Source organism: Macrosteles quadrilineatus, unplaced genomic scaffold (genome assembly GCF_028750875.1).
Source record: "Macrosteles quadrilineatus isolate MER2022 unplaced genomic scaffold, UCM_ALF_1.0 Scaffold_6__1_contigs__length_79288215, whole genome shotgun sequence".
Taxonomy (NCBI): domain Eukaryota; kingdom Metazoa; phylum Arthropoda; class Insecta; order Hemiptera; family Cicadellidae; genus Macrosteles; species Macrosteles quadrilineatus.
Genome location: NW_026542599.1, coordinates 37,810,620 through 37,822,000, shown reverse-complemented (window position 1 = coordinate 37,822,000; position 11,381 = coordinate 37,810,620). Strand labels below are relative to the sequence as shown.

Sequence of the window (11,381 nt, the reverse complement as noted above, 5' to 3'; positions counted from 1 at the left end):
AACATTGAAAGTAGCATCAGATAATTAATGGGAAATATTTCAGTAGTAATTTTTGTGCTGTTTAACTTAATTACAGCGCATAAGAGTAATTTTAAATTGAATCGTATATTTCATTATCAAAAGTGGCATTTTGTGGTGCTTGTTCAAGTTTCATATTTGAGGCAAAGCTTTACAAGTGGAACAAGAACGCCACATTGCAAGATCGAGGAAAAGCTGAGCATGTGAGATTTGTTTCACGCACAAGGTAAAGTCAAGAATAGGAATAATTGGAGCAAGTGCCAGAAAATTGCTTTTGGTAAAGTTATATGAATGGTACTTTTCATCACGATTGAATTATGCTTATTTCTTTTTGAAGTTAAATCATCTGAGAAAGGAGAAAAATACCCAGTGATTCAGATTATCAGTTATATTTTACATTTTCATCGCACAAAATATACATAGAGTGCAATATTTCGATAAAACACAAATAACATAAATTATTAACTTTTTTAGAGTAAACAGCATGGCTGTCCACTTGAAAGTAATAACAAATACCACTCTTAGTTTAAAAATATATCACTGTCTTTAGTTAACTACTTTGTTTACAATATCATACATCTGAAAATACACACTTGTTATACAGTTATTTAATAAATCATAAAGATTATCCCTACTATACAAAACATAAATTGGGAATATTATTAACACAATTCTATATGATACACCTTTTTAAAACCATCCGAAGATCTTCATATTCTCATTTATTAAAATCTCTTACTACGAAAACAAGATATAATATTTTAAGTATTCAGAATGAACAGAAAAAAATAAAAAAATTCCTCTAGCATCAACTAGGCATATAGGCTACATATATACAGGGTATATTTTAAGTCCCGCACAGGCTTAATATTTTCTAAACTACAACAGATAAATCAATAAGATTTGGTACATCAACACCACACCTAAAAATCTACTTTTACAAGGAACTATCAATTTTCTGTCATATCATGGGGACGTCCCGCAAGGAGTCAGAAGGAAATCTTAAATAGAAGCATAGGTTGGCATGTACATCAAATTAAAGGTCTTTACTAGCACTAGCAGAATATAATACCGCAAATTTGAACTCAAACGGACAACCGAGCCAATAATGGCAGTTGTTCAAAGATTAATTTAATTTGCATTGCTATTACACGCTTACTCCTCAGGGGGCACAGCCCTAGGAATCGTAAGAAAATTGTTAACGTAAGCATAGGTCGATATGCACATCAAATTAAAGGTCTTCACTAGTAGATTACAATGTCGTAAATTCAAGCTCAAAAGAACGCCTGAGTAAAAAATGGCAGTCGTTTAAAGATTCAAAATGGCGGATTCAAGAAATCTTTGAATGGCCGCCATTTTGCGCAGGATCAACCTTTTGAAGTGTGCTTTGCGACATTGTATTCTACTAAAAAGACCTTTCATTTGATGTGCATATTGACCTATGCTCCTATTTAAGATTTCCTTCTGACTCCTTGCGAGACGTCCCCATGATATGACAGAAAATTCATAGTTCCTTGAAAAAGTAGATTTTTAGGTGTGGTGTTGATGTACCAAATCTTATTGATTTATCTGTTGTCGTTTAGAAAATATTAAGCCCGTGCGGGACTTATGATCCACAGTTTTTTGCACAGTAGCTTGACAAAATAAAATACCCTCATGTGTCCCTAACGCTTAATAGGCCAGCAGCATTAGGACAAAACAATTTTTACACAACATGTTGTTGTTAATTTTTATGTCTTTTCAGTGGTTATACAACTAATGAGCAGCTTCAAAAATACAATTGTTCCGAGCCAGTCCAAGAAAATTTAAGTCGGTTTTTTTTATCAACAGCTAACAACTTGTCATCCAAACACAAAGGGATGGGATTGAACTAGTAACCATCATTAAACAAGACAGGCACCAAATACTTGGTGGTAGGTACTTTTACTTATTATATTTTATTTTATTGCAACAAGAGGGGTTACAATTGGGTACAGTCTATAGTTATTTGTGCAACTAGTGAGAAAAGTGAGCAATTGACTCACTCGAGAGAAATCCTTACTCACGAGCTGTAGGCGAGTGAGGAATGGTTTCTCGAGTGAGGCAATTATACTTTGAACTCGAGTTGCACATTATACTTTTCCTACAGTTACCATAAAACAAATAAATTGGTGAAGAAACATAACCTATTTTTACACAGAAGTGAACTTTTAATGTAACATTTAATGTGAAGTTACAAATACAACAGTACAACAGCTGACCAGCTGATTTACAGCCAGTGCTGCCAACGTATTTCACGCGCATACGACGTTGCCTGCATACTACGCGCTCCCTATTTCGTGCCTTCACGTTGCAAATCTGGAGTGAGACAAAGTAATTAGAGTATTAGTAATTAGTAATTAGATTGTTAACTTTGTCTCACTGATGAGCGAATTGGCCACTTTGCTTTCTCAAATCAGTGAGAGAACATGTACATTGTTAGGTAACTGTAGGAAAAATATTATATTCTATATAAAATATAGCTGGGTTGTTGGTGAAATATAGTGGTTATAGTGTTCACAAAGTAATCAAAAGGTCGGCGGTTAGATCATGAGAAAAGTTAGTAGCTGTTTGATGGTTTGAAACCGGATCCAGTTATTGGCCTACCTGATGGTTGGACAAATGATCCTGGCTAATGAAACAACTGACCTAGTCAGTAGAAAAACAAAGACACAAAGAGTTTTATCATTCTATACTCATATTTGTATTCAATTACAAACCTAGTCAGTGTCCCCATCTCGATTCGTAATATTATTCCTTATCAATTCTAAAGTTGCATTGCTACCTTAGACTTTTAGATAAAAGATTCATACCATCTAATTTCAATAAAATATATTAATTATATTTAATTAGCAACTATAATACATTCAAAAATATATCAACAAACATAACTTAGATAAAATATATCTAGCAAAACCACACGATTTGTACAGTATTTAACACAAACTTTTTAGAAATAACAATTATTCAATTATTAAAATGGATAATACAGAAAAAATATATATTTTAAGAGTAGTTAGGACTGCCATAAATATACAGTAGACTCCCTTTATCAGATGACTCGGGACCGAGGCCAATCCGGATAACGGGTTTTCCGGTTAAATTGATGTCTCCTCAAATTTACCAGAAACTCAAAAACTAACCAAATTATATTATACCCAATTATCCCAATCATATTGGGAGAGCATTGTGTACACACGTGATCGCTGGTCTCAAATCACTACCACGAGAAAAGTTGTTTCAGTACCACCCACTTCCTACCGATCCAGTCCGGTTAAACCAGTGTTCTGATAAAAATTGTATGGTTAAAAAGATGTCACTTCTGCCGAGTTTAGTCCAGTTACACCGATGTCCTGGATAAGAGAGTCTACTGTATTGGAAGAGTAGCCTACCTATTGACAATGCATCCATTATCTTACTAATTAGTGAAAGAACTGTATTCAATGACAGGTTTGTAGATATTTTTAATCACTAAATTTACTTGTTTCAACAGGTTTTAACAGTTATAACCAATAAAAATCACAATCAGAAAATTGTGAGAATAATATTTCATTGAAACTTTGAACTCAAGTAGTCTATTTGAACTGAAAAATCATTGTTAAAAATTAATTACATTCTGATCTTCCTTTTTAAGTCAAGCCTATTAATATACTCCAGAGGCAGGCCCAGAGCATGAAGTTGTTCCTCTGTCATAGTGTCCAAGTCACGATGGTACGAGATAACTGCCTCCCAACATATCTCTTTCAGTTTCGGTATGCAAAGCCAAGCCATGTGTACGTCAGCTGATCTTTCACTGGTGTTCTCAGACTGAACGATTCCTCCAAACGTTATCACTTTACCGCTGGGAGTTAGGCAAGAGGAATGGAAATACACTCCTCTGTTTAGAGACATTTTCGAAAGCTTCTCCCACTGATAGTTTTTCAGATCCAGTCTCCAAATATCCTTGAGAATCAACTGACCTGTGAACCCACCGATGATAAAAACAAAGTGGTCTCGCTGAACACAACTGTGGCATCGGCGACGGGAGGGAAACACTTCTCTCGCTTTGTCGTCAGGCCTCGTGTTCATCTTTTCCCACGTGTTTGTAGTCAGGTTGAATGCAAAAACAGTCTAGAAAAATGTAGAGGGCATATCATATTAAGCTTAAATTGAAAATTTGTACAGGTTAGTTGAAAAAACAGGAAACCAAGTTTTAAAAATACTCCCGCCAGATGGTATTTATGTTATTAATTTGGGGACATCTTTGGTCACTTCAAACATTTTGAAAAATTCTCAAATAGTCTTTGTATAGTTATATGATGGTATGAATTTTGTGGGATCATAAGAATAAGAATAAGATGTAAGAATAAGAATTTTTCAAACATTTTGAAAAATTCTCAAATAGTCTTTGTATAGTTATATGATGGTATGAATTTTGTGGGATCATAATGGGTTCATACAAATAAATTCATTTTAAAACACACATAGGTACATTCAGATTTGATATCCATTATAATAGGCCTAATGACTATAGTTCGGCCGCTTATAAAGCGACCTCCTCCAGCATTGGTTTAGCATTAGCGCGCAGGTCGTTTTCTAAGCGGCCGAACTATAATTTGTCTCAAGTGGGTTGTCTTAAGTACGGTATCTTAGATAATAGAAAAATATTATTGATGAATTCATATGAGAATTTACAATAGAGATATATCTATTCATTAATCATTTACAACAACCTTTTATTTATACTATGTTGTTCTATGTAGGCCTATAGGCCTACTGTTGGCTGTTAACAGATAGCCTAAGTGAGTTGTTTTGTTGCAACATTTTAGCTGGTTTAACCCATTGGCGCTGACTTACGAGCGTTAGCCTACTCGTACGGCCGCTGCAGGCCCGGCGGCCGACTTACGAGTTCCGCTCGTGTCACCGCTAGGCAGCGCCATTAGTTATTTAGTTATTATTATTTTTCACCCTTTTTGTTTCTTCTTACTATTATAATGTTTATAAATATCTTGCTTCTTGATTTGCGTATTTACTAATTTATTTTAGCGAATAACAAACAATTTTGTGTTGCCATGGAAACCACATATCACCAAAAATCAGCTGCGGTAAGGTAAACAAACAATTTTTAAAAAATGTTATTACTAAGTACACAACTTTTGATTTTTCTACGTAGGGAATCGATTGAACTTTATAATAGTAGTGTTATTTGGTGTCTGGATTAATCATGGAATTTGTATATCAAGTTTACTTTCAAAATATAGTTTTTAAAATTTTTATTTTTAGGCTATAATCTTTTATATATATTTTTTTTTAGTTTAGAACTTTGACTATCCAATTACAACTTTTCTGTAGACAATTTTACTGTGAACAAAATGGTGAAAGAATTATTAATTTATTACGTAAGGTTTTCTTTCTATAGCAGTTAGAATAAAAGTCTACAAATTCGGTAAAATTAATTGCCGCCAGAGGGTGCTGCATGTAGCGCATTAATTCCTTCCCCAATGGGTTAAATTTGAATGTTCAACATGTCCAGGTAACCGCTCAGAAGATGCGAGCGTGGCCATTTTACTCAGATTTGTCAGAAATTACCACCTTCCGATACGATAGGCCTAGGCTACTGGCCTCTTGGTATCGATACCAAGTAAATATCGGAACGACCGTTACCGATACGATACCAGCAGTAGGCCTACCGTACCGCAATAAAAGTATTGATACATACTGGTATCGCTAGTATCGCAACATCCCTAGCCTAGCCTAAAATAGTTAAGTCAGGCCCTAACTTACCTGAAAATCAAAAGCTTCATGAGCTGTTCCACCGCCAAGTAAATATATCCTTTGTTCAAAGTATGCTACCTCATGTCTATATCTTCCTGTTGGTTCAATATCACTTCCCTTACAAGTATACACAGCTTCCCACATTGCATCCTTTAAGCTTAGGCGATGAATGTCACAAGAGTATTGAAAGCCAGTGGTCCCACCAATGGTATACAAGTAGTCATCAATTAACAGAATCGCTTGACCATATTGCGGCTGAGGACTGTTTCCTAGAGCAACAATTACTTCAAATTTAAGGTCATTGCTTTTTGAAAGATCGCAAATGAACAGGTCATTACTGCAATTGGCACCAAAGGGTACTCCAGTTCCACCGTAAACCATCAAAATATTTCCACTCAAAAGGACAGCGTTTGAAGCTAAAATGTCCGGTATAAGCTCAACATCCATCTTCGTCCAAATGCCTGTGGCTATATTATATTTCCACAATTCTTTAAATAAAGGCTTACTATCTGACCAAACATTATCACTGAGTAGGTCACTTTCATCACATGCGGACAATGATGGGTTATAACCACCAAATGAATAAACATTCACATTGTCACAAACTATTCTGTGCCCACTCCTAGGTTTAGGCCACACATTGGAATCCTTGTCTCTACTTCCACTTCGATCGTTCATTCTGTATTTACTGGTTAATTTGTAAGCCTTAAATTTGAATTCTCTATCCCTGACTGGCGACATGTTGAGTATTCACTAGGCCTATGCTTTAAATTTATAACTAAATGAAATCATCGTTATGCAGTGAAACAAAGATTTCTCAACGAAACACGAGTTGTAACTCAAACCATTTCTATGAATAAGCTAGGTTTCAACTTAGAACTATAAAAATTCGATTTAAGACTTAGCTTAACCTCAATCTCCATTCTCCTCCCCCTCCCGTCCCTTTAGTTAGAACTAGAAGGAAGAGTGACGAGGACAAGACCCCAAGACGACGGACCACGACCACTGAGCTACGGCGGACTGACGGACGAAGGGACGACGGACGAGTGACGTGACGTACGTACGTTACGACTGTTACGAGTTGAGCTGTTGAGCTACGGCTACGACTACGACTACGACGGGGTATTTACTCAGGGGAGGTATAGATGAGCTAACGATGACAGCTGTGGGCTTCTCATTAGCTGAGGGAACACCATTACCGTAACAATACGGTTTGTATAAGTATAACGGCCTCGGTGGTCTAGTGGTTAGCGTGCCGGGCTCGTTTACTGAGAGTTCCGGGTTCGAATCTCGCTGCTGGCACTAACTTCTTGACTAAGATTTTTTCATTATCAGCAAGTTTGGTTGGTTCGGTTCGGTTATGACAGTTTAATTTTATTATTAAGTCTTTATAAAATTTTAATTGAGCAATTTCTAGTTTTATTTAATGAACAGAATTATTTTTTTTATTAATAAACTTTTTTATATTATTTCATTATCAGCAAGTTTGGTTAGTTCGGTTGGGTTATGATAGTAATTATATAATACAAAAAATTATAAAATTCAATTTGAGGCATTTATAATTTTATTTTATGAACAGAACTGTTTTTGCGATTAGTTAACCTTAATTGCAAAAATGCTCTCTACTACAGCGCTGTTCACGGAGGAATTTTTAACTAATGCCTCAATCGTACCTCCCCTAAGTCAGACCCGTACGACGACAAGGCCATCTAGTGGGGTCGAGTTCCGGCAAGGCTCAAGGGACGCTCCGTGACGTAGCCTAGGCGTCACAATTTCATGACGTTCACACTTTCCAGTTCCATTCCTTGTCCATTTTAGTGGTACTGGTTAGTGGTATCACAACGAAGTTGAGTGCGGGATTACCCACAGCCACCTTTAACTACAGGCCGCGTCCTGGTAGAATTGGCAACGTCGCAAGTGGTGTTGTTTGTCAACCTCAAGAATTGACAATTCCCTGGTCTTCAAGACTACGGAGGAGAGGAACCTGTATGTATGTATGTTTAGTGACATACGTCCCATAGGATAACATGGCAGACAGGTGACATCAGCTCATTAATTTGTACTTTATTGATTTAGATTTATATTTATGAACATAAATTTATTAAACTACCGTATTGAAAATAAAACATACAAAATTGAAAACCGAAACAAAATATGAATTAAAAATCTAGATCTGTACATTTTAAGCGAAGTCAATAAAATCTTTTATAAATAAGGCCAAGTTACAAAATATTTAGTATGGAATGAAACTATGAGTATGGTATGAAGCTTCTTGTTACCTACCCTAAAAGTGGAGATGGAGAAATATATACAATGAATTGTCAAATAAAAATAACTATATTTTGGAAGAGCTCTATTTGTAAGCTAGATAACCATCTAGCTCTATTTGTAAGCTAGATAACCATTTAGCTCTATTTGTAAGCTAGATAACCATCTAGCTTACAAATAGAGCTCTTCCAAAATATAGTTATTTTTATTTGACAATTCATTGTATATATTTCACCGTACCGTATTTTGACGTTCTTACTCGTTAAGCAATTAATAAAATACAAATAAAATTTATAATCTCACAGTACTAGTTTACAATCACACTGGTGTTTGGAAAAATATTTTGAGATGGTAAATATAACTCCTCAGTGGCTGTTTGAAATTAACCTAATTAACCTGTATGGGTCTATCATCTGGTCTCCCTTCCAGAGGAACCACGTCAGCCAACTGGAGAGCATACAAACCCGCTTCATACGGATGCTTGGACCGAGACTTGGTTTTACCATAGATTAAACATACTGAGTATGTTTAATCTATGGTTTTACCTACCGCACTACCACGGTTGACGATGTATGTGGAGAAGTCTTTCGATCTTCTACCTTTGTCACTCCAACGTCATCATGCCGACATAATCATGCTCTACAAGCTGGTTAACGGGTTTGTCGATTGCCCTAACATCCTGAGTGGTATCGACATTACCACGCCCAGAGGCACACGTTCCAAGACTATTCAGCAGACGCTTTCTCCCAGCCTACTATTCCTACAACAGCGGAATTTGCCATCTACTCAAGGCTGGTAGCACGGTGGCTGCTCAACTGGACTTCTTCTGTGAGAAGCCCCTCCCGTTCAAAAGGGTCTCCCTGATCACTTGAGTAACCACACTCCAGCACATCTGCATATTTGTCTTGTCATCGTTGAAACCTGCTGTTTATATTCTTTGTTGTTACTCTTTACTCTTTTAGTTTATTCTTCTGTTATTAATATTTGTTATTACTTGCTATTACTATTTATTATCACTTTGTTATTACCATTGTTATTACTTTTCTAGTTAGTACTATTGCAAATGCCATCTCATATTGTAAACACATATTTTGTAAAATGGTGCAATCCGTTGGGAAATAAATAAATAAATAAACATTGCTCTTATGGCGGGCAAATCCAAGATGGCCGCTAGCATACTTACTTACTTGCATACTTGTAGTTTCCGTCCGTAGTCCAGGGCAGGAATTGGACAGGTCAATAGGTTATGTATAGTAATAATAAAAAATAACTGATAAAAAAAATAACATTCTAGGCCAAAGGGCTCTGTATTGTGAAATTTAGAAAATCTTCCACATCATAAAAACAATTTTTTGTCAGGAAAGATTTGATTTCTGTTTTGGAGCTTCCATGGACTTCCTTGGAGAACAATTCAAAACTACAAAGAACATTTCTAATCCCACAGTACACTAGATATTTAAATTCTGATCACTTTGGTATTTGAAAAAAATATTTTTGGACAGTAAATAACCCTTCAGCGGCTGTTTGAAATTATCCAAGATGACCACCACTAGCCTCCAAGGACTCGACGTCACGCACGCACCGTCCCTTGAGCCTTGCGGGAACTTAACCACTGTGACAGCGATGTCGTTACTCGGGTAACGGGTATTCGATAGTTGTCCTGTCGTGTCGTCTGCCTGCTGCTGTCTCTTAACCAACTCCCTAATCACCAAACCAAACCAGCACTGGCAGCAGTGGCTGTTTATTTTGAATAAATATTATTAGGTAAATGGTAAATAATAACAGTAATAACACTGCCGTACTGCCGATGATAGAGTAGTTATTATTTTCATTGATTTGGCAAATTGGCATTATTCATACAATTTTTGAGATGGTATGGTGAAATTTACTTGGAATTAGTTGGATGGAGTGGAGAGATGAGTTGCAGTTGAATGAGGTGATAAATTTAAATTAGTTAGGTTAAGTGTGTGTGGTTATAACTTATGTGCGTTCAAATGATTTTGACTACTGTTCAATGTGGTTAACACACACAAATTAATAATACAGTATAATGGAGGGAAGATAAAGATAGGCCTAGTAGAAAAACAAACTTAGTTGGGTGAGTAATGGAATGAAGTAGGGCCTAAATTATTTTTACAACCATAAAGTAATTTAATGATGTTTAGCAAACAAATTAAAAATAATCATATCTGGATAGAAATAGCCTAAAGCATAAAACAAAACCTTTGACTATTGATACAACAGTATCCTATATCCAATAACTTACCTAACTAAACTAAACTAACCTATCCTAACCTAATCTAAACCTAAGTTAGGTTATGTTAGGTTAGTTAACCTGTCCGGTGATGTTTTACTTAAAAGGGATCATAATAAAAACGACATATTCTTGTTCAGGATGAAATTCCGCACAATTTGAGTACCCACAACATGGGTTTTGAGCAAAAAAATATTTTTCCCGTTTTTCCCCATTTTCCGGAAAACGGGACGTTTCCGAAAAAAACGTCAATCATTTTTGAAATCAGCGTGAAATTTCGACCATTTAGAAAAAAAATTTAATTTCGCGTGAGGTCCGGAGGTCGATATAATTAGGTACCGATTTTTTTCTCGAAATCAATATTAACGAATTAAAATTATAATTGAAGAGATACATTAATCTAACCGTCACAAAGGGTTCCCACACTCCGGACTGCTCGATTTGACTACTTCCTTCACCATTTCCTACCTCGTGAACCTGTTTCCCTCCCTTCCCATAGCATTTTAGTATAAAAATAGACTAACATCTTTGACTATTTAATAGTCAATGCCAACATTAAATTGAATTAAGTAAAAAACTGCTTAGTTTAGTACTAAATATATAGGCCTACATGTATATTTGTACCTAATGTAAAGATGTTTTTGATAAAGAATTTTAATACTGAACATAAACTGTAGGCCTATATAACCACCGACTAATATTGTAAAGTTCAATTTATTATTCTGAAAGTTGTGAAATTATAATGTTAAATATTCATAGACGTCAAACTAACGTAAACAAACAAAAAGAAGAAGAAGGTAGCTTCTTTCTAATGTTATTCTTAAGGGACAAATAAAAAAACGTTTTTTCAGGGTTTTATAATTACTACTAAGCGGAATCGTCTAGAATTTTAATGGTGTCATAATTATTTGTGCAAAATTTAAATGCTATAAGTGCAACAGTTCTTGAGTTTTTGATGCGAACACACTGCCTCATGGACTCACAGACAAGCGGACAACCTTTCTCCGACTCCCCTATACGAGGTGGTTGTCTAAAGTGAAACCACCAGTGACTTTTGCATTACAGGTTG

General features: G+C 35.7%; 2 protein-coding genes across 4 annotated transcripts in view; one reads left to right on the top strand and one right to left on the bottom strand.

Annotated features, from left to right (window-relative positions):
- Positions 1-1,014: 1,014 nt before the first annotated feature.
- On the bottom strand, positions 1,015-6,755 carry LOC128997074 (kelch domain-containing protein 10-like). The gene is made up of 2 exons (XM_054422655.1): positions 5,800-6,755; positions 1,015-4,146 (listed from the first exon to the last, which is right to left on the bottom strand). The coding sequence occupies exons 1-2, from the start codon at positions 6,529-6,531 to the stop codon at positions 3,646-3,648; spliced, it is 1,233 nt and encodes a 410-aa protein (XP_054278630.1). The 5' UTR covers positions 6,532-6,755; the 3' UTR covers positions 1,015-3,645.
- Positions 6,756-9,832: 3,077 nt separating this feature from the next.
- Positions 9,833-11,381, top strand: part of LOC128996793 (peroxisome biogenesis factor 2) — a 68,240-nt gene continuing 66,691 nt past the window's right edge. Inside the window, exon 1 of one of the 3 annotated variants that reach the window (XM_054422262.1) lies at positions 9,833-9,994. The gene's annotated coding sequence lies outside the window, so the exon portion shown is untranslated. Of the gene's footprint in view, positions 9,995-10,095; positions 10,157-11,381 lie in introns of those variants that run through there. The other 2 variants (XM_054422261.1, XM_054422263.1) reach the window with 2 other exon arrangements.